The sequence below is a fragment of the Eschrichtius robustus genome, chromosome 15 (genome assembly GCF_028021215.1).
Source record: "Eschrichtius robustus isolate mEscRob2 chromosome 15, mEscRob2.pri, whole genome shotgun sequence".
Lineage (NCBI taxonomy): Eukaryota > Metazoa > Chordata > Mammalia > Artiodactyla > Eschrichtiidae > Eschrichtius > Eschrichtius robustus.
The window spans coordinates 80,990,545-81,013,014 of record NC_090838.1 but is presented as its reverse complement, the minus strand read 5'-3'; the positions used below and the strand labels follow the sequence as shown (position 1 = coordinate 81,013,014).

Below are 22,470 nucleotides of genomic sequence, written 5' to 3'. Positions count from 1 at the left end.
AATGGGAGGATTAAATGAGAAAATCATATGAAGGACAGTGCCTGGCATATGGTGCCAACACTCAAGAGTGTTAGCTCTTATCATGACCTTACAATGGCGTGAGGACCCCATGTGACCCTGGCCTTGAGGGGGTAAACCTGTCCTCTCGTGTCCTCCCTGGGGACCAGTCCCTCCTGCCCCAGTCACTCGGTACCCTCCCTGCCACCACAATGCTCCACCAGAGCTTCCCCTGGCCCGCTCATTCATGCCGTACTGGACAGTCCTATTTTCCCAACAGGTCACCAAGGAATTCTGCGGTGTCACCATCCAGGATGCCTCTGAGCACCCAGCAGTGATTGAAAAGAAACTTTCTAATCATGAGCTTTATTCAGAAAATACGGCCATCCAGACCCCCAGCTCTTCCTCAGAGAAGCTGAAATGATCTAGAAAAATTCACTGCAGATCAAATTTAAAGCCTAGCAGTGGGCTTCCCTGGTGGAGCAGTGGTTAAGAATCTGCCTGCCAATGCAGGGGACACGGGTTCGAGCCCTGGTCTGGGAAGATCCCACATGCCGCGGAGCGACTAAGCCCGTGCGCCACAACTACTGAGCCTGCGCCCTAGAGCCCGCGAGCCACGACTAATGAAGCCCGTGCACCCAGAGCCGTGCTCCGCAACAAGAGAAGCCACCGCAATGAGAAGCCCTCGCACTGCAACAAAGAGCAGCCCCTGCTCGCCGCAACTAGAGAAAGCCTGCGCACAGCTACGAAGACCCAATGGAGCCAAAAATAAATAAAATAAAATAAATTCATTTAAAAAAAAAAAAAAGACTAGCAGCATCCTGAGTTAGTGCCTTCAAAGGAATATTCTGGGGGAGCTGTGATATTGGAATTTTCAGGTATTGCAACAGATCCCTGCCATCCCGCCACCACCCCGCCCCGCCCAGGCTGAGGAAATGCAACAGTTCAGCCTGATCTGCCCCTCTGGATTGGAGTCAGAGGAGCCAGAAGGGACTCCTGTCTAGTGCTGCATTTTACAGATGGGAAACAGGCTCAGAGAGGGCCATATGGCAGGGTAGTTAGAAGCCAGGTTGGGAACTCACTTAGGGAGAATCCTTTGCAATTTCAGGAAATTCTTAGCCCCGGAAATCAGTCCATAGCCTGGGTCTATGGGCACAGAACCAGAAAGCTGGCCATCTTGGGCGGCTGCAGACCTTGGCCAGAGCCCAAGTAGCCAAAGCCTGGAAGTCAGTCTCCGATGCCTTCCTCTCCTGGTTTATTTCAGCCAGATGTTTGTTTTAGAAGTAGGAGTTTATTAATAATAATGGTAACGGCAGCCTGCACGTGTCTAGGCCTTTATTCTTTTCAAAGAGGCTCCCATAGGTCATCTCATTGGACCCCCACAATCCCTCAAGGTAGGAGGGCTGGAGTAATTGTCCTTGTCTCACACGTGAGGAACCTGTGGTTCAGAAGGTTTAAGTGACTTTCCCAAGGTGACAGAGGCTAGGGCATTGCTAGAATTTGAGGATTTTGCTCTCTGTTAATTCAGTAAAAAAAAAAAAAAATTTTTTTTTTTTGGAGTGTCTCTTACCTGCTGAATGCTCTGCTGGGTGCTGGGGTCACAAGGATGACCTGATACGGTCCCTGGGCTGGAGGAGCTAACAGTGTGATGGGGAAAGCACACATGGCAGATGAGAGAAAGGGGTGGTGAGGGAACTTTCTGGGTTGGTAGAAGTGTTTTATATTTTGGTAGGGATGTGGGTTGTATGAGTGTTTGCATATGTGAAGACTCATTCAAATGCACACTTACGATTTGTGGTTTTCACTGTAAATTTTACCTTAAAAATGCAGAAAATGGAAATGTGCTGCCTAGCATAGCATAGCATACACTATGCCTAGTAGGGTCTTGGTGGGGCTCAGCTGTCCAGAAGCGGGCCAGGGGTTGACTAGGTGGCCCATGGATATAATTCCATCTTTGCTCCCGGGGTATGGCTGAAAAGTTTTCCCACGGAGTCTGAAGACTCAGATGGCCCAGTGGCCTGATGCCCAGAGCACCCAGGGAGGACTAAGGAGGAAGTCAGGGATTACTGCACATTTCGAGGAGGGATATTTAGGCTGAGTGTGTAGGTGACCAGTTGGTCAGAGGAGGGTGGACATGTGGGGCGGTTTCTAAGCATTACTCAGGAACGGAGTGTAGTCGCTCATTGTTGCCCAGATGGAAAGGGGTAGAACCAGGCTTTGAATTCCTTCCCTTACCCCAGGCCCCATCACAGGGCCTTGGAGAAAGTCATGCTGGTTGGAATTTTCCAAGCTGCTTCCCAAGAAAGGAAAAGTCCTCTTACCACTGCATCAAGGGGCCATGTCCTAATCCTGATGCCTCTCGTCAGCTGACATTTGCCGGGGTTTGCCTGCTGTGCAGGGCTCTCTCCATTCAGAAGCAAAAATGGAAGTGTGGACCACTTGCTGTCCTGCTCACTTCCGGAAGGCCTAGCCTCTGGGCGCAAACACTGGCTGGCCTGTTTTCCTCTGAATAAAGACAAGAAGGGTGGGACTTCCTTGGTGGTGCAGTGGGTAAGAATCTGCCTGCCAATGCAGGGGACATGGGTTTGATCCCTGGTCTGGGAAGATCCCACATGCCATGGAGCAACTAAGCCCGTGCGCCACAACTAGTGAAGCCCACGCGCCTAGAGCCCATGCTCCGCAAAGAGAAGCCACTGCAATGAGAAGCATGTGCACCGCAAGGAAGAGTAGCCCCTGCTCGCCACAGCTACCGCTTACCACAACTAGAGAAAGCCGGTGTGCAGCAACGAAGACCCAACGCAGCCAAAAAAATTAAAAAAAAAAAAAAAGACGAGAAGGGTGAGGAGTTCCAGTTCTAGCACTGGCTTTGAGGCCAGACCAGCCTAGAATCCTGGTTCTGCTACTGAACTAGCAGTGTGACCCTGGACAAGTTACCTACCCTCTCTGAGCCTCCGGGAGACTTCATCTATTAAGCGGCATAATGACAAATAGTTGTGAAGACTGAACGAGGTCACGTTTAAAGCACTGAGTACATAGTAGGCACTCGAGGGAGAGTAGCTGTTACAGCTTAATCCAGGCCAAAAATCTAACAGTTGAGTGGGTTGTGAACACTGCCTTGCTCTCACCAAGTTTTCTGCAGAGTACTGTTGTTAGTTTCCCGAATACCCGCCCCACTTCTAGGTTCGTTTTGGAGCCGAGTCTCCCCCATGGCTGGGGGGTGGGGGGGAAGGGCGGGGGGGTGCGGAGGAGACGACTATTGCGAGGGGCGGGCTCAGCAGCGCCCCCAGCCAGCTCAGGCCCCTCCCTCTGATTCACTCGGGGCGTCTTTTAGCCGGTCACGTCGAGGGCGGGAGCGGGGAGGGGAAGGGAGGGGAGGGGAGGGCGGCAGAGACAGTGGCCGGAACAAGGCAGCAGGGCGCAGGCAGGCAAGTAGCGCTTGGGGTCTGACCACCCGGCGCCCGGGCTCCCCCTGTAGGGGTCGGAGGGGCTCAGCTGGTCGCGGGCCCCCTCCTCTGCGCGCCCGGCTCCCCCTTCTTCTCCTAGGGGCGCAGCCGCGTGTCTAGTCAGGTCTCCTCGTTTCCCGTAAGGAGGGGCGGGAGGGGGTGAGTCAGTGCTAAAGAAATGCTTTATTTTCCTCCATTTGGGAATTGAGCACACCTGCTGGGGAGACCGGAGAGGGAGGAAAAATGAGTCTGTTAAAGAACAACTTTTAGAGTCTGGTTACCAGATAATGTGATTAATAACGTTAGTTATTGTTAGAGTTCCAAGGCGCTAGAGAGTCCTAGACTCTTTTAACTGACCTGCTCTTTTGTTTCGCTGTTCGTTCGCAAACGTCTCCCCCCCCACCCCGCACCCACCCCGTGGTGATGGGGCCACCTTTTTAGCCAGGTGAGGGTCCAGTGTGGAGAGAGAGCAGTGACCCCCATTCATCCTTGTGCCCTTGCTTGTGCCCTGCGGAGTCCAGAGCCCTAGAGCCACCGGGTTTTGCACCAGTGCAGACCAGCGTCGACGAACCTCGCTGGGGCCGGGTGGGGGCAGGGCGAGGAGAGGTGATCTGGGGTTTAACTTTCCATCCCTCTGCTAAACCGTGAAGGGAGAGGGCAGGGGCATTGCTTTGGGAGGTGCTGGGGTCCCATGGTAAATTGTGTGTTGGCAAGTGAAAGCCATCTAGGTTTATTGAGCGTCTATAATTTGCTCATTAATTATACCATTTCATTTAATCTTCACTTTTGTCTTCATGCCCCTTTTACAGGTAGGGCACAGGGAGGCTCCAGGAAGTTAAGTCACTTGCAGGAGGAAGCAGAGCCAGTAAGTAGCCAAACTGTCCAACTCTTTCCATTCTACCACGTTATCTGCCCAGCCTCTGGCTCTCGTGAGGACAAGACCCTCTTTTTAAGGCCATGGAGACACTCAGGTGCCAGCTAGCGTTTGTGTTCTTTGAAGAAGACATTCAACTTATCTTGTTCTGGTCCAGAAATTCTAACACATGCATTGATTCGCTTCCACTGCTGCCCCCTGGGTGGGGCCTGACCCTGAAGGCTGAGCCTTATCTCTTAACTAGCCTGTTGATCAACCCTGGGTCAGGCCTGGCCTGTGTCCAGGACAGGTGGGCCAGAGTTCTGGACTCCGCTGCATCCTCTTGCACGGATTCAGGAGGGCGTGGAAGCTTCCCTTGCTCTGTCTCCTGCTCCCTGTGTGATCACAGGCAAGCCACTTGTGCTCTCAGGGCCTTCATATCCTCCTCTGGAAAGCGGACAAGTGAGTTGGACCAGTCTAGCTCCAGGGCCTTACGATGTGATGGAGGCAAGATGGCCCCTGGGTTGAGCCAGAGCCATGCTTATTTTTATTGCTGTCCCTCAGAGCACCCTGGGCCGAGACTGTGTGACAGTCAACATCTGGTGAATGAGAAGCTGAGCAAGGGTAGATCTGAGAGGCATCCAGCATGCAGGACACAGCAAAGAATGTTTTCCCGGCCTCAGCCACTCCCTGGGAACTGAGCTTTAACAACAGCAACAAAAAAATCAAATGTATGCATTCAGGCAAGGAGAAAGGCAAGTCGAGAAGGAGGAAAAAGTGGTGCAGAGCCAGTGACCCCACCCAGGAAATGTGACTAACCCAGCAGAGGCTGGGGCCAGGCAGACGTGCCTGCCTCAGTCTGGTGAGTGGGGAACATAGGCAGTCTTGGCTTTCCTGTGGTTTCCCTCGCAGGTCCCAGACTCAGAGCTGCCAGCCCTGGCTTGCAGCCGGCGGAGGCCACTGTGACGGGGCTCCGAGCTGGCGTGGGCCTCCACCTCCCTATGGGGGTCTCTGAGGAGCCAGTCTGGCCGCACTCCCTGCCAGCCCCCAATGTCGATCTCCTCTATCTGGGACTGCCTGCCTGCCCAGCACAGTCTACCCTTTCCTGCCGAGGACAGGGCCTTGGCACCAGCTGGGGAAGGAGCCCAGGGGTGGGGCTGATGGGTGGGAATATCAGGAGATAGCAGAGGGAAGGGAGAGGCCGCGGGGGGGGGGGGGGGGGTGGGGGGTGGGGCTGGCTGGAAAGAAGCAGAGCCTGAAAAGCAGAAGTGGGAGGAAGCAGAGCTGCACGGAGAGGTGAAAGTGGAGCGAGGCTGAGGGAGGATCGGTGTGGGATGGGCTGGCCGGGACCCTCTTAGGTGGGCAGGCGAGGGCAGAAACAGAGGCTCATGTTTCTGGAAGCCGCTTTGTCCAGGACTGGTGTGCCCCACCTGCTGTCCTTTCCAGTCACTGGAGCCTCAGCTGTCCGGGCAACGGGTGGATTGGGCTCACCATACGGATAAGGAACTCCTGGGCCGGGGCTTGTCCTGGCTTGTGGGAAAGTGGTGCCCAACCTCCTGACAGAGGCCACCACACTGAGTGACCGGACACCTGAAGGCCCTCAGACAGCCCGGAGGTGCATTCAGATTTGAGGACACTTGTTCCTAAGACAGGATGGTGGCGTGATGGTAGATAGGTGGGCTGGAATGGCTGGGGGCAGGTGGGCAGGCCTCGCATTTGAATTTAAACTGTGTGGCACGGTCCATTTTTTTTTCTGACCTGGATCGAAGCCGTGCCCCGTGCAGTGGAAGCGTGGAGTCTTAACCACTGGTGGCACGGTCCATTATTTTGCAAATTCAAGAAGACCCCAGCCCACGGTCCAGCCAGCTGCCTGGGGTAGGGTAGGGGTGGGTGAGGGAGGCGAAGGTGGAGCCAGGAAAGGGTAGGAGTCCTGCTTGGTGTCAAGGGAGAGAGCACTGGCCGAGGAGTTTCCAGGCGAGGCCTCTGGGCCCAGCAGCTCCTGCAGATGTCCAGGGTGCAGGCTGGGAGGAGCTGGTGTCATTTCTAGTGCTGACACTCGCCCCTTACTCTTTCTAGGGGAGAAGGGTAGGGGCTGTTGCATTTCACACCTAAGGGCAAACCGGGACTGTGCGGTGAAGGGACCTGTTGGGCATCAGTGGACTCGGGATCTGAGGAGGGCACAGATAGCGGGGAGGACCTGTCATTCTGACAGCTGGCAAGCACTGCCGCAAAGGTCTGCGTAACTGACCCCCCCACTTCACAGTGTGTCCTCAAAGGCCGGCTCCTTCCGGAGTCGGGACCTTGGGACAGCCAGCAGGGCAAACATCCTGCCCCTACCCATAGCCTCTGCTTTGTGCCTCCAGGGCTGCTCCTGCCTGTTGATTTCCTGTGCTATCTCTTTTTTTTTTTTTTTAATTTATTTATTTATATTTATTATTTTTTTGGCTGCGTTGGATCTTCGTTGCTGCGTGCGGGGTTTCTCTAGTTGTGGCGAGCGGGGGCTACTCTTCGTTGCGGTGCGCGGGCTTCTCATTGCAGTGGCTTCTCTTGTTGTGGAGCACGGGCTCTAGGCGCGCAGGCTTCAGTAGTTGTGGCACGTGGGCTCAGTAGTTGTGGCTCGCTGGCTCTAGAGCGCAGGCTCAGTAGTTGTGGCGCAGGGGCTTAGTGGCTCCGCGGCATGTGGGATCTTCCCGGGCCAGGGCTCGAACCCGTATCCCCTGCATTGGCAGGCGGATTCTTAACCACTGCGCCACCAGGGAAGCCCTCCTGTGCTACCTCTTAGGCTCCATCTGGTCTAATAATTGGAGAAAGTCCAGTTAATCAAATACATTCTCTGAGTGCCTGCAGGGTGCCAGGCACAGTGTGAGGTTCCAGCTCGACCCAAAGAGGCAAAATATGGCTCCTCCTCAAAAGGCCTTATAGTCTAGTGGGGGAGATGGCCAGGCCCATAACGCAGCACACTGTGGCAGAGTGGGAAAAAGTAAAGGCTTTAACATAAGAGGTACAGAAGCAGCTGCCTTTTGAGGTGGTGAGTTCCCCATCACTGGAAGTGTTCGAGAAGAGGATGGTGAGGGATGTAGGGATTTCTGCACTGTGCGTGTTTAGGTGCATGTTAGGAGGCAGATGTGGAGTAGGATTAACTAAGTATTAAGGCTCCTTCTAATGCCAACATCTGTGATTCTGTGACATTCCCCACGTAGGGGAAGTTTGTCTGCGGTCCCTTGCATGTGATAGCTTCCTGCTTCACCACCCCCATCAGCTAGACCTTGAGACTCGCATGGGTTGTTCTTTATTTCTGTGTCCCTCCGCCCTCATTTTGCCCAGTGCCAAGCTCCCAGTATAGACCCTGAATGGAATTGAATAGACCCTGTTGTGGGCTGCTTAAGGAATGCAGGAGTACCAGGCATGTCCCCTGCTCTGGTTGAGCTGTCAGGTCATGCTCCAAGACAGCCTGTAAGCAGGAAATGAAGGGTGTGCTCCTAGGTGAGAGGGCTGGGAGAACTCCCAGAGAAGGCCGAGGCCACCCAGTGTCCTAGAAGCCTCTTCAGATGGCTGCGGCTTGAAATGGGCCCGGAGGGGTGGTGGGGCTTGGATGGACGTGAGGTGGAGGTTCACACTGAGGAAGCTGAGGAGCTGCGGGCTTGGGCAGAGGAGCTGGAGGGCGAGGAGTGACAGGCCGATGGCAGTGGGCGCTTGCGGGGGAGAGCTGTGAGCAGGAGGCTGGCGGGCAGCTTTAGAGTCATCTGGAACTTCTCCAACACTGACATCCGGGCTCCACCCTGGAGAGTCTGGTTTTTATTTTTAAAGAATCAATTGTATTTATTTATTTATTTTTGGCTGCGTTGGGTCTTCGTTGCTGCGCGCGGGCTTTTCTCTAGTTGCGGCGAGCGGGGGCCGCTCTTTGCTGCGGTGCGTGGGCTTCTCACTGCGGTGGCTTCTCTTGTTGCGAAGCACGGGCTCTAGGCACACAGGCTTCAATAGTTGTGGCACGCGGGCTCAGTAGTTGTGGCACACGGGCTTAGTTGCTCCGCGGCATGTGGGATCTTCCCGGACCAGGGCTCAAACCCGTGTCCCCTGCATTGGCAGGCGGATTCTTAACCATTGCACCACCAGGGAAGTCCCGAGAGTCTGGTTTTAACTGGCCTTGGCATTGGGATTTTTTTAAAGCCCCCAGGTGACTCTGATGTGCAGGCAGGTGTGAGATGCTGTTCTGGACAGAGTTAACTGGCAGCATAAGAACCACCTAGAACATAGTTCAAGGTGCAGATGCCCATCCTCACTCCAGATCCGTGGAATCAAAATCTTCAGGCCTGGGCCTCGATGTTTTTATAAGATCCCAAGGTAATTCTAACCGGCGGCTGGGCTGGAAAGCCAAAGTGATGAGGGCCAGGCAGCCAACCCCCCTCACCAAAACACTGCAGTGGTTCTCGGAGGCCTGTAGCCCCACAAGTGGGCTGCCTGCTTTTGAGTTATGGCCTGAGCTCTCAGGTCAGGACACAGAACAAAAAAATATGGGAATCCCCTGGCAGTCCAGTGGTTAGGATGCCACGCTACCACTGCAGGGGTGCGGGTTCGATCGGTGGATGTGTAACTAAGGTCCTGCGTGCCGTGTGACACGGCCAAAAAAAAAAAAAAATTAGACAGCTCACAGTTGGCCCACTTGTTCACGCCATCTCTGTCCACGAACTCTCCCCACCGGCTCGGTCTCGGGGGTGGCCGCCTCACCACTTCGGGCCTGAGTCGCAGGCTGAGCTGTCCGTTACAAGGGATGTGGGCACAGCATGTGACCCTCTGTGGGATGGAGAACCGTTACAGGTTCCCTCCCCCAAACCTCCCCCTCTCTGCCTCCCCTCTACCTTGGGGAAGTGTGGTTCCAAAAAATGCCTTCAGCTATGTTTTAAGTTAGGAAGGAAAAGGAAAGTCATTTTCACCTGGTATTTTACACCCATGGCCACTGCTCCTGTTTCCCCCTCTGTTTGGTACTCAGACTCAACATCCTCTGCTCTCCCGACCATCCCCCAAAGATTGCCCTTTGCCCTTCCTGCTTCCCCAGCCCCCAAGAGTCTCCTCATGGTGCCTTTTAACCCTGAAGTTCCCCAGGTCCTTCCCTTGCACCGCTGGGGCTCCCTGTTAGCTGCATAGCATGAACTAGGTGGCAGTGCTTGCTGGTGTGGGCTCTGCATTTTCAGCCAAAGAAAGAAACCCTCTAGTCATGGGAACACAGGAAAGAGAGTGAGTGAAGCTACAGCTACTACACTTGTGAAATTTTTTAAACGATAGTATTTTTTTAAAATGCTTGCCTTTAGCACTTTTTTTTTTCCCTAAATAACTTTTGTCCAAAAAAGGTTGCTCTTACTGACCTACAGAATAAAGATGATATTCATCATCCTGGCATTTGAGGGGAGCTGGGCGTACAGAAGTGATACCTGAGACACAGACGTAGAGAACAAACATATGGGCACCAAGGGGGAAGGTGGGGGTGGGATGAATTGGGAGATTGGGATTGACATATATACACTATTGATGCTATGTATAAAATAGATAACTAATGAGAACCTACTGTATAGCACAGGGAACTCTACTTAATGCTCTGTGGTAACGTAAATGGGAAGGAAATCCAAGAAAGAGGGGATATATGTATACGAATAGCTGATTCACTTTGCTGTACAGTAGTTACTAACACAACATTATAAAGCAACTATATGCCAGTACAAATTAATTAAAAAAAAAAAAAAGTGATAGCTGATGCCTGGGACTGGGGGAAATTCCCTAGGGAGGGAGTTAAGTATTAGAGAAGGCACTAAGTCTAATGTTAGCTGTAGTTTTTTTTGTTTTTCTGAGATTTTTTTGTTTGCTTTTGGTAGATGCCTTTTATCAGGTTAAGGAAGTTCCCTTCTATTCCTAGTTTGCTAAAAGCTTTTTTTTTTTTTAAATCAAAAATGGATATCGAATTTTTCTAAATAATTTTTCTGTATCTATTGAGATGATTTTATGTTTGTTTATATGGCTTGTTAATAGGGTGGATTACATTGATTTTCATATGTTAAACCAACGTTGCATTCCTGGAGTAAACCCTATTTAGTCATGATGTTTTATCTTTTTATATATTTCTGAACTCCATATGCTAAAATTTTGTTAATATTTTTTTCCTGTGTTCCTGGGGGATCTTGGTCTAATTTTCTTTTCTATAATGTATTTATCTGGTTTTGTTATATCAGGAAAATGGTGGCAGCATGGGATGAGTTGGGAAGTGCTCTCTTGTTTTCTAGAAGAGTTTGTGTAGAATTGGTATTATGCCTTCCTTAAGTTTTTTTTAAAATTAATTAATTAATTTTATTTTTGGCTGTGTTGGGTCTTCGTTTCTGTGCGAGGGCTTTCTCTAGTTGCGGCGAGCGGGGGCCACTCTTCATCGTGGTGCGCGGGCCTCTCACTACTGCGGCCTCTCTTGTTGCGGAGCACAGGCTCCAGACGCGCAGGCTCGGTAGTTGTGGCTCACGGGCCCAGTTGCTCCGCGGCATGTGGGATCTTCCCAGACCAGGGCTCGAACCCGTGTCCGCTGCATTGGCAGGCGGATTCTCAACCACTGCACCACCAGGGAAGCCCCTTCCTTAAGTTTTTGGTAGAATTTACCTGGACTTGGAATTTTTTTGGGAAGGGGGAGTTTTTAAGTACAATTTCAGTTTCTTTAATAGATATTAGAACTCTTCAGGTAATCTATTTCTTCTTGAGTGAACTTGCATAATTTGTGTTCTTCAAGCACTTTGCCCATTTCGTGTAAGTTGTTAAATGTACTGGCATAAAGTTTGTAATATTCTCTTTATCCTTTTAATACTTGTAGACTCTGTAGTGGTGGTCATCTCTTTTGTTTCTATATTGGAAATTTGAGTCTTTTCTTAATCAGTTTGTCTAAAGGGTCATCAATTTTATTGATTTGTCCAAAAACCAGCTTCATTGATTTTCTCTATTGTTTTGGTTTTTGGTTTATTGATTTTAAGTCATTGACTTTAGACTTTTCAAATATAAGCAGTTATTGCTTAGAGAGATGTATCCCAGCCTCATGCAATGCCCAGAGTTAGGAGTCTGGAAGCAGAAGAGGTCACAGCAAGGGGAAGACACCGGCCCAGGGCCAGAGACTCCTAGTCGTTTTCACTAGTCACTGTGTGATTTGGGACTTAGACTCTCTGAGCCTGAGTTTCTTTGCCTGCATAATGGAGCCAGGGATAATCTCCTCTTGAGCTCTTGGAGATGAATTAGTTGAGTATGAAAGCACTTGGCCACCCGGAAGGACCTCCCCAGACCAGTGTGAAGGCTGGTTGTCATGACATTTGTAATAAGAATGGCTTCTTGTGTCTTTCCAGATCTGGAGACAGCATGTACTCACCCATCCCCCAGAGGTAGGCTATGCACCCCGTTCCCTTCACCCCTCCCCTCTTCTCTTCCAAGGGCTGCCCCTCCTCACCCCCACACCACAGTCCCCAGGCCTGCCCAGGTCTCTCTGCTTGTCTCCTCCACCACTTGTGGGCCCCGGCCACCACCAACCCTCCCCCCTCCCGCAGTGGCTCTCCGTTCCCAGCCTCGGTGCAGGACCCCGGCCTGCACGTATGGCGGGTGGAGAAGCTGAAGCCGGTGCCCGTGGCCCCTGAGAACCAGGGCATCTTCTTCTCGGGAGACTCCTACCTAGTGCTGCACAATGGCCCGGAAGAGCTCTCTGACCTGCACCTGTGGATAGGTAAGTAAAGGGGCTGGGAGGACTGGTGGGGGGACTGGCCCGGGCAGGGGTCGGGGCTGGCAAGGGTCTCACGGGCCGTGCCCTGCCACCTCCCACTCGCCCCAGGCCAGCAGTCGTCCCGGGATGAGCAGGGGGCCTGCGCCGTGCTGGCCGTGCACCTCAACACCCTGCTTGGGGAGCGGCCTGTGCAGCACCGAGAAGTACAGGGCAATGAGTCCGACCTCTTCATGAGCTACTTCCCACGTGGCCTTAAGTACCAGGTCAGAGCCCACCTCCCGTACCCCAACCCGCGGCTGCTCTCAGAGTCGGGACCGCTTCCAGCTGGTCCTTACCCTGCAAAAGTCGCAGGCCCACACGGGGCTGGGTCCTCCCCACCTTTCTGCCTGCCTCCCAGTGGGATGGGGTGTGGAGCGCTCGGGCCTCCATTCAGGCTGGCCATCTGGGCTGTAGGAAGGCGGCGTGGAGTCAGCATTTCACAAGAGCTCCCCGTGGGCCACCCCGGCTGCCATCAAGAAACTCTACCAGGTGAAGGGCAAGAAGAATATCCGTGCCACGGAGCGGGCGCTGAGCTGGGACAGCTTCAACACAGGGGACTGCTTCATCCTGGACCTGGGCCAGGTGGGTAGGCAGGGTTGACTGAGCACCCACCTGTGTTGACACCGTGTGTGTGTGTGTGTGTGTGTGTGTGTGTGTGTGTGTGTGTGTGTGTGTGTGTGTTTTGGCCGTGTCTTGAGGCTTCTGGGATCTTAGTTCCCCAACCAGGATTGAACCCGGGGCCACAGCAGTGAAAGCGCTGAGTCCTAACCACTGGACTGCCAGGGAACTCCCTGGCATTGTGTTTTAAAAGGTCAGGGACCAGGAGGCCAGGGCAAAGGGAGAGGGGCTGAGAAGCTCTAAACCCATTCCAAGTGGGGTCGCTGCAGCCATTACAAGACATCCCTGTATTTCTTAGGACAGAAACCTCCCTCTGCTGTCTGGCCATTGCCTCTAACACTGGAGCCTACTCTCTCCTTCTCCTGGAGCCTTTGTAGCTCCGAGTTAAGCCGCCTTCCAGCCCATGCGTTAATCACTTCACTCATCCCTTCCCTCCGTGAATCTATGTGCCTGCTCTGAGCCAGCACGGGGACCACAAATTGCTCACCCAGGGCAGGCAGCCAAGACGGGCCTGTCACTGGCTGTAACCCACGGCAGGAGGTGATGAGGGCCCTCTTAGGGGCAGTGGCCTGTGCTGGGGGAGCTGGGGGCAGGGAGAGGCCTTCTAACCCAAGCCCAAGCCATTGTCCCAGGGAGGCGCCATTTGACTGGACCCTCACGGAGGGGAAATGCCGTTCCAGGCGAAGATGATGGGTAAGCCGAGGCACTGAGACAGATAAGGGTGCAGACATGCATGTCGACAGCAGGGAAGGATGTAGCCTGACCGGGACCCAGGGTGGGAACAGGAGCGGTGGGAGTGGAAATGGCTAAGGAGCTGAGATCCAGGGCAGGAGGAGATTGATTCTCTGAGGGTCTGGACCGCATCTGTCGTGCTAAAGATTTGGGGCAGGAAGAGCAACCCAGATGCTGTTTGGAAGGAGGACTGGAAGTAGTGAGATGGAGGCAGGGGACCCGCTCAGGAGGGCTGATGAGGGCCGTGCCCGGCGGGGGTGCAGAGGTGTGTGAGATACTGGGCCCAGGGATGTCATTCACCCATTCATTCATTCAATAAATATTTATTCTGGGCCTAACGATGTGCCCATTTCTGTTTTGGCACTGGGCCTACAGCAGTGGGCCAAGCCAAGCCAAACAAAACAAAACACTCATGCCCTAAGGAGGCTTACTTTCTAGTCAGGGAAGATAGATTATAAACAAGATAAAGATGTTTCAATATATGACACAAGTAATGTGGAGAAAGATGGGGATGCGGGGGCAGAGAATCGCTCTTGCGAAAGACTGTCATTCCCGTCCCCAGAGAGGCCTTGGTTCCCCTCTGCCTTCTTGATTGTCTTTGATCATCTTGCCTCAGAGGGCAGTTCTGCGGACCCTGTGAAGGGCAGGATGCAGGCTGTCGGCTCTAACCCGCGCCTCCCCACCTCCCTCCAGAACATCTTCACCTGGTATGGTGCAAAGTCCAACATCCTGGAGCGAAACAAGGCGCGGGACCTGGCGCTGGCCATTCGGGACAGCGAGCGCCAGGGCAAGGCCCGGGTGGAGATTGTCACCGATGGGGAGGAGCCTGCCGACATGATCCAGGTGGAGAGCTGTGGGGAGGGTAGCTCTGCTTGGAAGCCCCTGAGAGAGGCAGTGATCAGCTGGGGGCACGAGGGCGACGGGTGGAGGGCTGTGAGGGCATCTGCGGTGCTGCTCAGGGCTTGGCTAACTCATCGGGTGCCTTGGTGGGATTCAGAGTCAAGTACCCCTCGGGACGGAGGGGCTGGTGGCCGGGCAGGAGGACCTAGCCCTCCCCACCTGTGCCCGGCGCCCTTGTGCAGACAGAGTTTGTCCCACTGGGGCGGTGGCCCTGGGTGTGATGGGCTGGGAAGGTCCAGGCTGAGTGCCCAGGAATCCCTGGAAACGTGGCCCGCCCTGACCCCTGCAGGTCCTGGGCCCCAAGCCCGCTCTGAAGGAGGGCGACCCTGAGGAAGACCTCACAGCTGACCGGACAAACGCCCAGGCTGCGGCTCTGTATAAGGTGGGCGCCCCAGGCCTGCCCTAGGACCAGGCGGGGTACGAGCCTGGTGCTTGTGGGGCTGAAAGGAGAGGAGAAAGCAGTGGGAGGTTGCGCCAGCCACCAGGGTGGTTTTTCCAGGGCTTGGAGTGAGGGTAGGATGGGAAGTGAACGGATGTTGGAGGAGATGAATGCAACTTCGCTTCCGGCCCATTCTTGGAGAAGGTTTGAAACAAGCCCACGCTGAGCTTTATTTTGTGGGATTCTTTACCTTCACTCGTTAATTTGGAGTCTACTTAATTTCCATGGATTCTGGGGCTCTGTGAGGCGGTGATTGAGCCTGAAGTAGGGCTGGGGGTCGCCCAGGATTTGCCTGTCGTGCTCCCTCCACCTCCGGTCTGCTGCTTGGCCTGGGGCGGTGGGAGGTGCCGCAGCTGGAGAGGCAGCTGCTCCTTGGTGGAGATTAGGGCTTTGTGCTGCAGGGAGGAGGGTGACATGGCACTGCCCATCCTCCCCCAGGTCTCTGATGCCACTGGACAGATGAGCCTGACCAAGGTGGCCGATTCCAGCCCCTTTGCCCCCGAGATGCTGATACCCGACGACTGCTTTGTGCTGGACAACGGGCTCTGCAGCAAGATCTACATCTGGAAGGGTACGTGTGGCTTCTGCACCCCAGCCTGAGACCCCTGCAGCCACTCTGACCGGGCAAGGCTTCCCGCGGGAGGGCTCGGCCGACCCAGAGACGGCTGACTCAGGGAGCCTCCGCGGCTGTGGGTTTTCTCAGGGTTTCCTGTGCCCAGCCCGTTAATTCCAGGCAAGGGCTCTGCACCTTTAGTCTGCCTCCGAATCACCCGAGGGCCTGTTAACACCCATAGCTGGACCCCACCCCTGAGATTCTGACTCACGAGGTCTGGACCAGAGCCTGAGAATCTGCACATCTAACCAGTTCCCAGGCCTTGCTGCTGGCCCAGGGCCTGCGTGTTAGGGCCACTGTCACAGAGCTCTCCTAGGCCTTTGGCCGCTGGGACCCCTGATCCTGCCATTCTGCCTTGGGGTGTGAGAGATCGATCTTAGATATGAAATCCCACCTTATGCAGTGGGTAGCGAACTGGTAAAACTTGTTTTTCCAAGAGATTGGGTTGGCTGGGAATGAAACACTGTTGTGCGGAAGCCTGTTTGCTAGATCCAACTCTGAAAATGCAACAAAGCTCTGAGTCTCTGAGCGGTACCGGGAGCCTCCTTATTTCTCTGTGCTTGTCTTTTCTTGAACGTGTCTCACCTCCCTGCCCAGATTATAAACCTCTTGAAAGCAGGAACCATATGGTCTCTAGTGTCCTGACGAGATAGCATGTGCTCAATAAAATATTTGTGGGGTCAACCAAGGCCAAGAGAAATTCCCATCCAGGAGGATGGAGAAACGTTAGGTGTTCTAACTTGGCAGCTACTGGGCAGTAACACTCCTGCCTCAGGGAAGGGCCAGGAGTGGCAAGCAGCAGGGCAGCTTTCTAAGAAGTAAGGCGGTTGGGTGGGGGAGCATTGTGCTTCTGGGGCTGCCTTTTCCCTCCTGCCTCTGGGTACCTTCCCACAGAACCAACGGGGTGGGCGTGGTGCTCCCAGATGCCCACGGAAGTGTATTTAACCCCAAGCAAAGAACCAAGACACCGGGACTTCCCTGGTGGTCCACGGGCTAAGACTCCGCGCTCCCAATGCAGGGGACCCAGGTTCGCTCCCTGGTCAGGGAACTAGATCCCACACGCTGCAACTACAGAGCCTGCACGTGGCAACGAAGATATCCGGCGTAGCCAAATAAATGCATATTAAAAAAAAAAAAAAAAGAACCAAGAAACCAGTGGAGAAGCAGGAAACTTGGGAGCCAGGAAGAGGAGTACTTTGTAATCACAAAGGAAGGATACAGCACATTAATTTCAGACACGGTTGTCGCGAACTAGATTTTCATAGCCTGGCTGGAGAGCCAACCACAGTTCACAACATTGTTTCCCAGGAAAAGCGCCTCCAGCTGGAGCGCAGTTTGGTTAAAGGGACTGCCTGCAGGCAGGAAGGGAGGACGCCGCTCTCCCTTTTTATCGGCTCTTAGTTGGCATAACTATTAGGCCGATGTTGGCATCTGGCTTTGTGGGAGTAAGATCACAGTCACTCACATCCTTTTTTTGGTCCAATTTCATTTTGCAAAAAAACAGTTGATAACAGTGCAGCTGACAGACTCAAAAGGCGAGGAGCCCTGGAGTGGGAGAGAGGGGCCTGAGAGTCTGATGCCAGGGAGACATTAGTTCTCCCTGAATATCCCTAGGGCCCTGGCCCGGGGAAGAGGGCTTTGATGATTGGAGCAGGCAGAGGGCAGTTTTCATCCGGAGCTGCCAGGTTGGGAGGGGCTAACCTCCCACCTCCAAAGAGCCCCCTGAGTGTTCTTAGTGCCTCCTGGTCCATTTATTTTAAAAGGAGCCAGCTATTCTCTGAACCCCCTTAAGTCTCCTCGAGAGAAGTGGGATGTGGGCTAGAGAGGGTTACCTTCTCTTTTACAAAATCTCCTCCTGGGAATTCACTGGCGGTCCAGTGGTTAGGATTCTGGGCTTTCACTGCTGGGGGAACTAAGATCCTGCAAGCCTCGCGGAGCGGCCAAGAGATAAAAAATTTTTTTAAAGTCCCCTCCCTATGATCCAGGGCGCAAAGCTAACGAGAAGGAACGGCAGGCAGCCCTGCAAGTGGCTGAGGACTTCATCGCCCGCATGCGGTATGCCCCGAACACTCAGGTGCGGAGCCTCCCTTCCCCCCAGCGCCCTCCCCCTCGGGCTCCTCCCTGGCCTCCTGCCTCTCAGACTGGACTAGAAGGGCGGGAAAGCCTGGGGCACAGTCAGAAGCAGTCAGGCCTCCCTCCCAGACCCACCCTGTGGGAAAGGCCTTCTCAATCCTTCCAAGTTTTACAATGCATGTTGTTTTCTAAGAGGATGTTTGGGCAGTGCTCCCCTGGGAGCCCAGCACGTCGGGTGCGCCTCTGGGCAGCTTGTGCACCTTCTCCGGGCCGAGGTCCCTAGCTGGTTCCGCCCCTTCTCATCCCAGCACACGGCCACACCACAGGTCATCCTGAGGGGAGCTGATAAGGCTCATGTATAACTGGGGCATCTGTGAAACTGCGCCTGAGTCCTCGAAGCAATCTGTTTTCTCAGCCCGCGTCCCTGTGATCTTTCTCGTCTCTTGGCTAATCTGGAGGAGCATACCTGGCCTGGATGGCATATGGACTCGGGCCTGGTGCCCAGCACCCTCCTCCCTGGCTCTGGCCCTCCCCCGCAGAGGCAGAGGTGGCAACCTTGTGAGCCAGACTCCTCCCCTGCTCATCCCACAGGTGGAGATTCTGCCCCAGGGCCGAGAGAGTCCCATCTTCAAGCAATTCTTCAAGGACTGGAAGTGAGGGCGGGCGTCGCCCTGCCCCCACCTGCCGCCCGCTTGCTTCTCCTCCAGCTGCCTGGTCAGCGCCGAGAGGCCCCCCCGCGGATGATCAATAAAGGAGACCAGTGCTCTTCCCGCTCTCTGCCTGCATTGCCTGCCTTGGGCTAATTCTTCCCGCCCCACCTAGTCACCTGGCTCCTCCTCATGCTGGGCGGAGTAGGACCCAGGGGACAATTCCACAACCCGTGAGAGGCCAGAGCTGGCTTTGCATGATGAGGCAGAGGGGCCAGGAGTCCCAGTGGGCCTGGCAGGCACTGCTGTGAACCCAATAGGGAGGTGGCACAGGGCCAGGGCTCAGGATCACTTTCAGCCCGAGGTTCGGTTCAGTCTCACGAACCGACTGGGAGAAGGTTGTGGCGGCGGGTATGGGATGCATCTCCACTCAAGCCGGTATTTCCTCAGGCGCCTCAATAATCCACTGCAGGGCAGCTTCCGAGTGATGTATGATCGATCACCAAGCAAGGGCACGGCTCTACACCTCTGTGCGGGAGGCTGGCTTGTCACGTCGTTGCATCGGGTATTCGGCTGATGAGCTCAGAGACGACACAAGGCAAACAGCAGGGTCCATTACCAGCCCCGCCCTTGAGGCGTCCTGCTGACAGGAGTCCCTTCCATACTTGGGTGGCCATCTGTCGTCTCCACCTCTGTGATGGGCCTCCCCCTGCATGGGGCAGCCTTGGAGAGGCCTGCGGGGCTGGACAGTTGTCTTCCATGACTCTACTTGAGGGAGGTCAGAGGACGGGAGAGCAGCCTAGTGGGGCTCTCACCTGCCCCCCGCTCCCCAGCGCCAAAGCCCTGGAGGCCCTTTTGTGAGTCGAGCGACAACAGCCGGCTTCCCCAGAAGCAAATATAGGACAAACACCAGGCAACTTTAACAAGAGCCAGGGCCGCCTTGCCCACTGGTTACAGCGTGCAGTCTCCCGGTCTGTAAGTGCAGCAGGGTGAGGCTGGACAGTGTATATGAACTTGGCGGGAGTGTGGCCAGGGCACAGCGACCTCTCCTGGGCCCATGACCAGCACCAGAGACAACCAGGACGTCACCCGGCCGAGTGCCTGGCTCTAAAGGGGACCCTGGGGTAACAGGGCCGCAGGAAGGCACAGAGCTTGTCTGGAAGGAGAACACTTGAGACTCTTAACCCAGAAGAATTCTTTTATTTAAAAACTGCTGGTACGTGAATTTCCTCCTTCCCTCGCCCAGGCCAGGGAACCATCCCTGATGGGACCTGCACAGCCTCCACGGGGGTAGCCCAGCTGGTGGGCGGTTAGGATGGGTGGCAGCAGACACCTAGCCCAGCGCCTGGCTCTGTGTCACAAGCAGTGGGGAGGAGGGATGGGGAGAGGTGAGGGCAGGATAAGTGCAAGGCCAGAGACCCCAGGGGATGGTGAGGAAGGCAGGCCCATGTCCACTCTCTGGTTCATGCTGCCCCCTGTCAGCTGCTGCCACCGCTGCCATCTCCCTTCACATTCTAACTACTCAGCCCATGTCTGGTCCCTGTCCCGTGGACCCCTGAGGCCTGAAAGCCCCGCCGCCAGGGAGTCAGAATTCCGGCACCTCTCCTTGGGAATATCTTTGATGTAGGGCTGTGTGGAACATCCAGATGGGGTCTCCCACCTCATGATCTGTCACTGAAATTACCTAGGACCCAACTCTGGAAGCTGTAGCCCAACTAAGATTATGGCAACGTTTTCCTTGCTCTGTAGGAAGGTCTGCGGGGAGTGGGTCAAATTTAACAGCCCCTCATGTCTCATGCAGGTGAGGGTCCTTGGCTCCCCCAACAGGCTTCCTACATCCCTTCTGCTAGGGCCGCAAGGGGCAGAACGGTGCCAGGGTACAAAGCCCCTTCAAGGCTTTTGATCCGGCGGCGCTCACTGGGGTTGGTCAGATCAGCCATGTGCCTTCAGAGGAGTGTGGTGGCAGGTCACACACTCCTGTGAAAGTGAGATCCTTGGAGGGAGGGGCTTGTGGCCCAGCACACTTCCGCGCCCCCAACAGGGAGGCCTGTCCCTTTGACACTCCAGCCAAGTAGATCTCCAAGGTCTTGAGCAGCCGTCTGGGGCTCTTCTTGGCCAACACCTCCAAGTCTGGAACAGAGAGGATTGGGGAGCAGGAGGCTTGTGGGGGCTGTGGAATGCACAACCCAGAGGCTCTGGAGAGGAGGGTGAAGGAGTCGTCTAAGATGGAGAGCTCACCAGAGAGGGAGACCTAGGAACCAGATTCGGCCACAGGGACCACACGCTCTACCCTGTCCAGGACAGTCTCAACTTCGAATAGCCAGTCCAATTGTTGCGCCCAGCTTTTGATTCAGAAAATATAGTCACCCGATGTACAGGGCCAGAAAGGGAGGAGAGTGGCGGCAGAGGAAGGAGAGCGGCAGGCTCCCGAGGGTGGGATTGGAGGCCTGGCGAAGCTGGAACTTGAGAAGCCGTGAATGCGGGGTGGGGGGAAAGGAGGGCACCCAAAACCAGTCTAGCAGCCACCCTGGGGTCCCTGAACCCGGGGACCTAGGCCTCCCCAGAAGAGCGAGCGAGCACACCTCTGAGGACAAAGCCCGAGTCAGAGATGGTCTTGTGCTGCGTCCTCCAGACGTGCGCGAGGCGGAGGAAAGCGGCGGCGTAGAAGCTGTTCACCACCGGGATCACCTTCTGCTGCCGGTTACACTCCCTGCGGGACGAGGGAGGTCACCTGCTCAGCAGTGGACAGAGGCTGACACCTGGGGGCCCTCCCGCCCCGCCCCCAAGGGGAGCCCTTCCCCAAGCAGCCCTCACATCTGAGGTCAGGGTTGGGGAGGAGAGATGGGCTGCGAGGCTGGTGCACGGGGATCTGTCCAGGTACCCCGGAACCAGCAGGTGAGGAAGCGAGCTGGGAGGATGAGGCAGGGGGGTTGGGGGGTGGGAGGGACCCAGGCTCTGCTGGCCGGGGAGGGCAGGGTGAGCAGCGTGGGGACTCACCTGGAGAGACATTCCTCCCTTAAGGCCTGGATGGTGATGCGGGTGATGTTCACGGACATCAAACAGAAGGGGAATTGCTGGAATGGAGGGGGTACCGGGTCAGTGGCAATCCAGGCTCTCACCTTCTGTGCTTCCCGTCACCCACAACCCAACCTGGCCTGCGGGAGACAACAATCACAGCCAGAGGCAAGCAGCTGGTATTACTGATGCTTACGTTTAATTTTCACAATAACCTTCCCATTTTACAGAGGAGGAAACTGAGGGTCAGTGACCTTAAATAACCTTCCTAAGGTGTTGGAACCAAGATTCCTACTGAGGTCGATTCACTCGGAAGCTGGTGCACAAACCCCTGTGCTAGTGCTCCAGCCTCTTCAACATCCGATCCATCAGCTCTCCTTGGCCTTCACCAGGCCTGCCCCGTGCGCTGCCTGTGGACCGCATCACCCCCTGGGGTTGGATGGACACAAGAGGAGTGAGGCTCAGTTATCTAACCAATTCTATAGGTTCTTAAAATTTCTTCTCCCCTTCTCTGGGCTTCTGGTTATCTGCTCATAAGCTTTTCACCCAAAAGCAGACAGAGAAGGTACAAGTAGGTAAAAAGCCAGCCTTGACTTAGGGCGCACCCCCATCTCTTAGTAACACAGAGGCCTGAGAACGGGCTGTGCAGGTCCCACTCCCGAGCGGGGCAGACTGGGTCCAGCAGGGCTGCTTTACCAGGAAGGGCCTCCAAATTCCCTATAGCGTCCACCTGAATGCTTTCTTTTTGGAGGGGCCAGTTCCTTCCTATTCTTTAACAACAAAAACCCAAGCAAATGAAAAGAGGCTTTCCCCAGGGGATTTGCAAATACTGCATGTTAGTTTCCGCTGTTGAACCCACACAAGGACATCGGCTGAGAGGGACACATAGACCAGTGCGTTCCTTAGCTCAGAACAAGAGCCAAAGTCTGTTTATCCCATCTGCTTCCCTTGAGAAGAAAAATCCGTTACATTGTGATGTAGAACTGTGCTGTCCAGTACTATAGCAACTAGCCACGTGTAGCTATTTAAATTTTAATTAACTGAAAATTAAGTAAAATTATAAATTCAACTCCTTAGTCATACTAGCCGTATTTCAAGTGCTCAATAGCCACTCTTGCTTAGGAGCTGCTACATTGGACAGTGCCGATAGAGAATATTTCCTTCATTGCAAAAAGTTCTAGTGGCCAGCACTGAACTGTAGAAGGTCTTCTGGCTCCACAAGGATTTTTCTCAGGGCCTTCCATGACACCTGGATTCCAGATCTTGGCCTGGCCACCTGCCAGCTGTGTATCCTTAGGAAGGCCACCCAAACTCTGTGAGACTCGGCTCTCCCGTCTCTCAAAACCACCTAGAGGGGTGGGATAGGGAGGGTGGG

At 54.6% G+C, this 22,470-nt stretch overlaps 2 protein-coding genes across 7 annotated transcripts in view; one reads left to right on the top strand and one right to left on the bottom strand.

Moving 5' to 3' along the window:
- Positions 1-3,351: 3,351 nt before the first annotated feature.
- CAPG (capping actin protein, gelsolin like) lies at positions 3,352-18,206 on the top strand. 4 transcript variants are annotated; one of them, XM_068564887.1, is made up of 11 exons: positions 3,352-3,422; positions 4,250-4,305; positions 11,652-11,687; positions 11,850-12,022; positions 12,128-12,282; positions 12,473-12,640; positions 14,102-14,251; positions 14,598-14,690; positions 15,186-15,318; positions 17,346-17,434; positions 18,025-18,206. In XM_068564887.1, the coding sequence occupies exons 3-11, from the start codon at positions 11,665-11,667 to the stop codon at positions 18,088-18,090; spliced, it is 1,050 nt and encodes a 349-aa protein (XP_068420988.1). In that variant the 5' UTR covers positions 3,352-3,422; positions 4,250-4,305; positions 11,652-11,664; the 3' UTR covers positions 18,091-18,206. The 4 variants fall into 4 exon arrangements, with proteins under 4 accessions (XP_068420988.1, XP_068420989.1, XP_068420991.1 ...); XM_068564888.1 differs by lacking the exon at positions 3,352-3,422 and adding an exon at positions 3,865-3,885; XM_068564890.1 differs by lacking the exons at positions 3,352-3,422; positions 4,250-4,305 and adding an exon at positions 5,137-5,155.
- A 1,054-nt stretch (positions 18,207-19,260) lies between these two features.
- Positions 19,261-22,470, bottom strand: part of ELMOD3 (ELMO domain containing 3) — a 28,256-nt gene continuing 25,046 nt past the window's right edge. For 2 of the 3 annotated variants that reach the window (XM_068564884.1, XM_068564885.1), the window contains exons 11-13: positions 21,078-21,154; positions 20,663-20,790; positions 19,261-20,275 (exon numbers count right to left, since the gene is read on the bottom strand). In XM_068564884.1, coding sequence (XP_068420985.1) covers positions 20,013-20,275; positions 20,663-20,790; positions 21,078-21,154 — 468 coding nt within the window. In that variant the 3' untranslated portion in view covers positions 19,261-20,012. The remainder of the gene's footprint in view (positions 20,276-20,662; positions 20,791-21,077; positions 21,155-22,470) is intronic. The other variant, XM_068564886.1, reaches the window with a different exon arrangement.

What these genes read in the sequence shown, in the direction of transcription:
- CAPG (XM_068564887.1), top strand. Translation starts at nt 11,665, where the DNA reads ATGTACTCACCCATCCCCCAGAG. An exon ending in TGACCTGCACCTGTGGATAG is followed by an intron (nt 12,023 to 12,127) that starts GTAAGTAAAGGG and finishes CACTCGCCCCAG; the next exon opens with GCCAGCAGTCGTCCCGGGAT. An exon ending in CAAGATCTACATCTGGAAGG is followed by an intron (nt 15,319 to 17,345) that starts GTACGTGTGGCT and finishes CCTATGATCCAG; the next exon opens with GGCGCAAAGCTAACGAGAAG.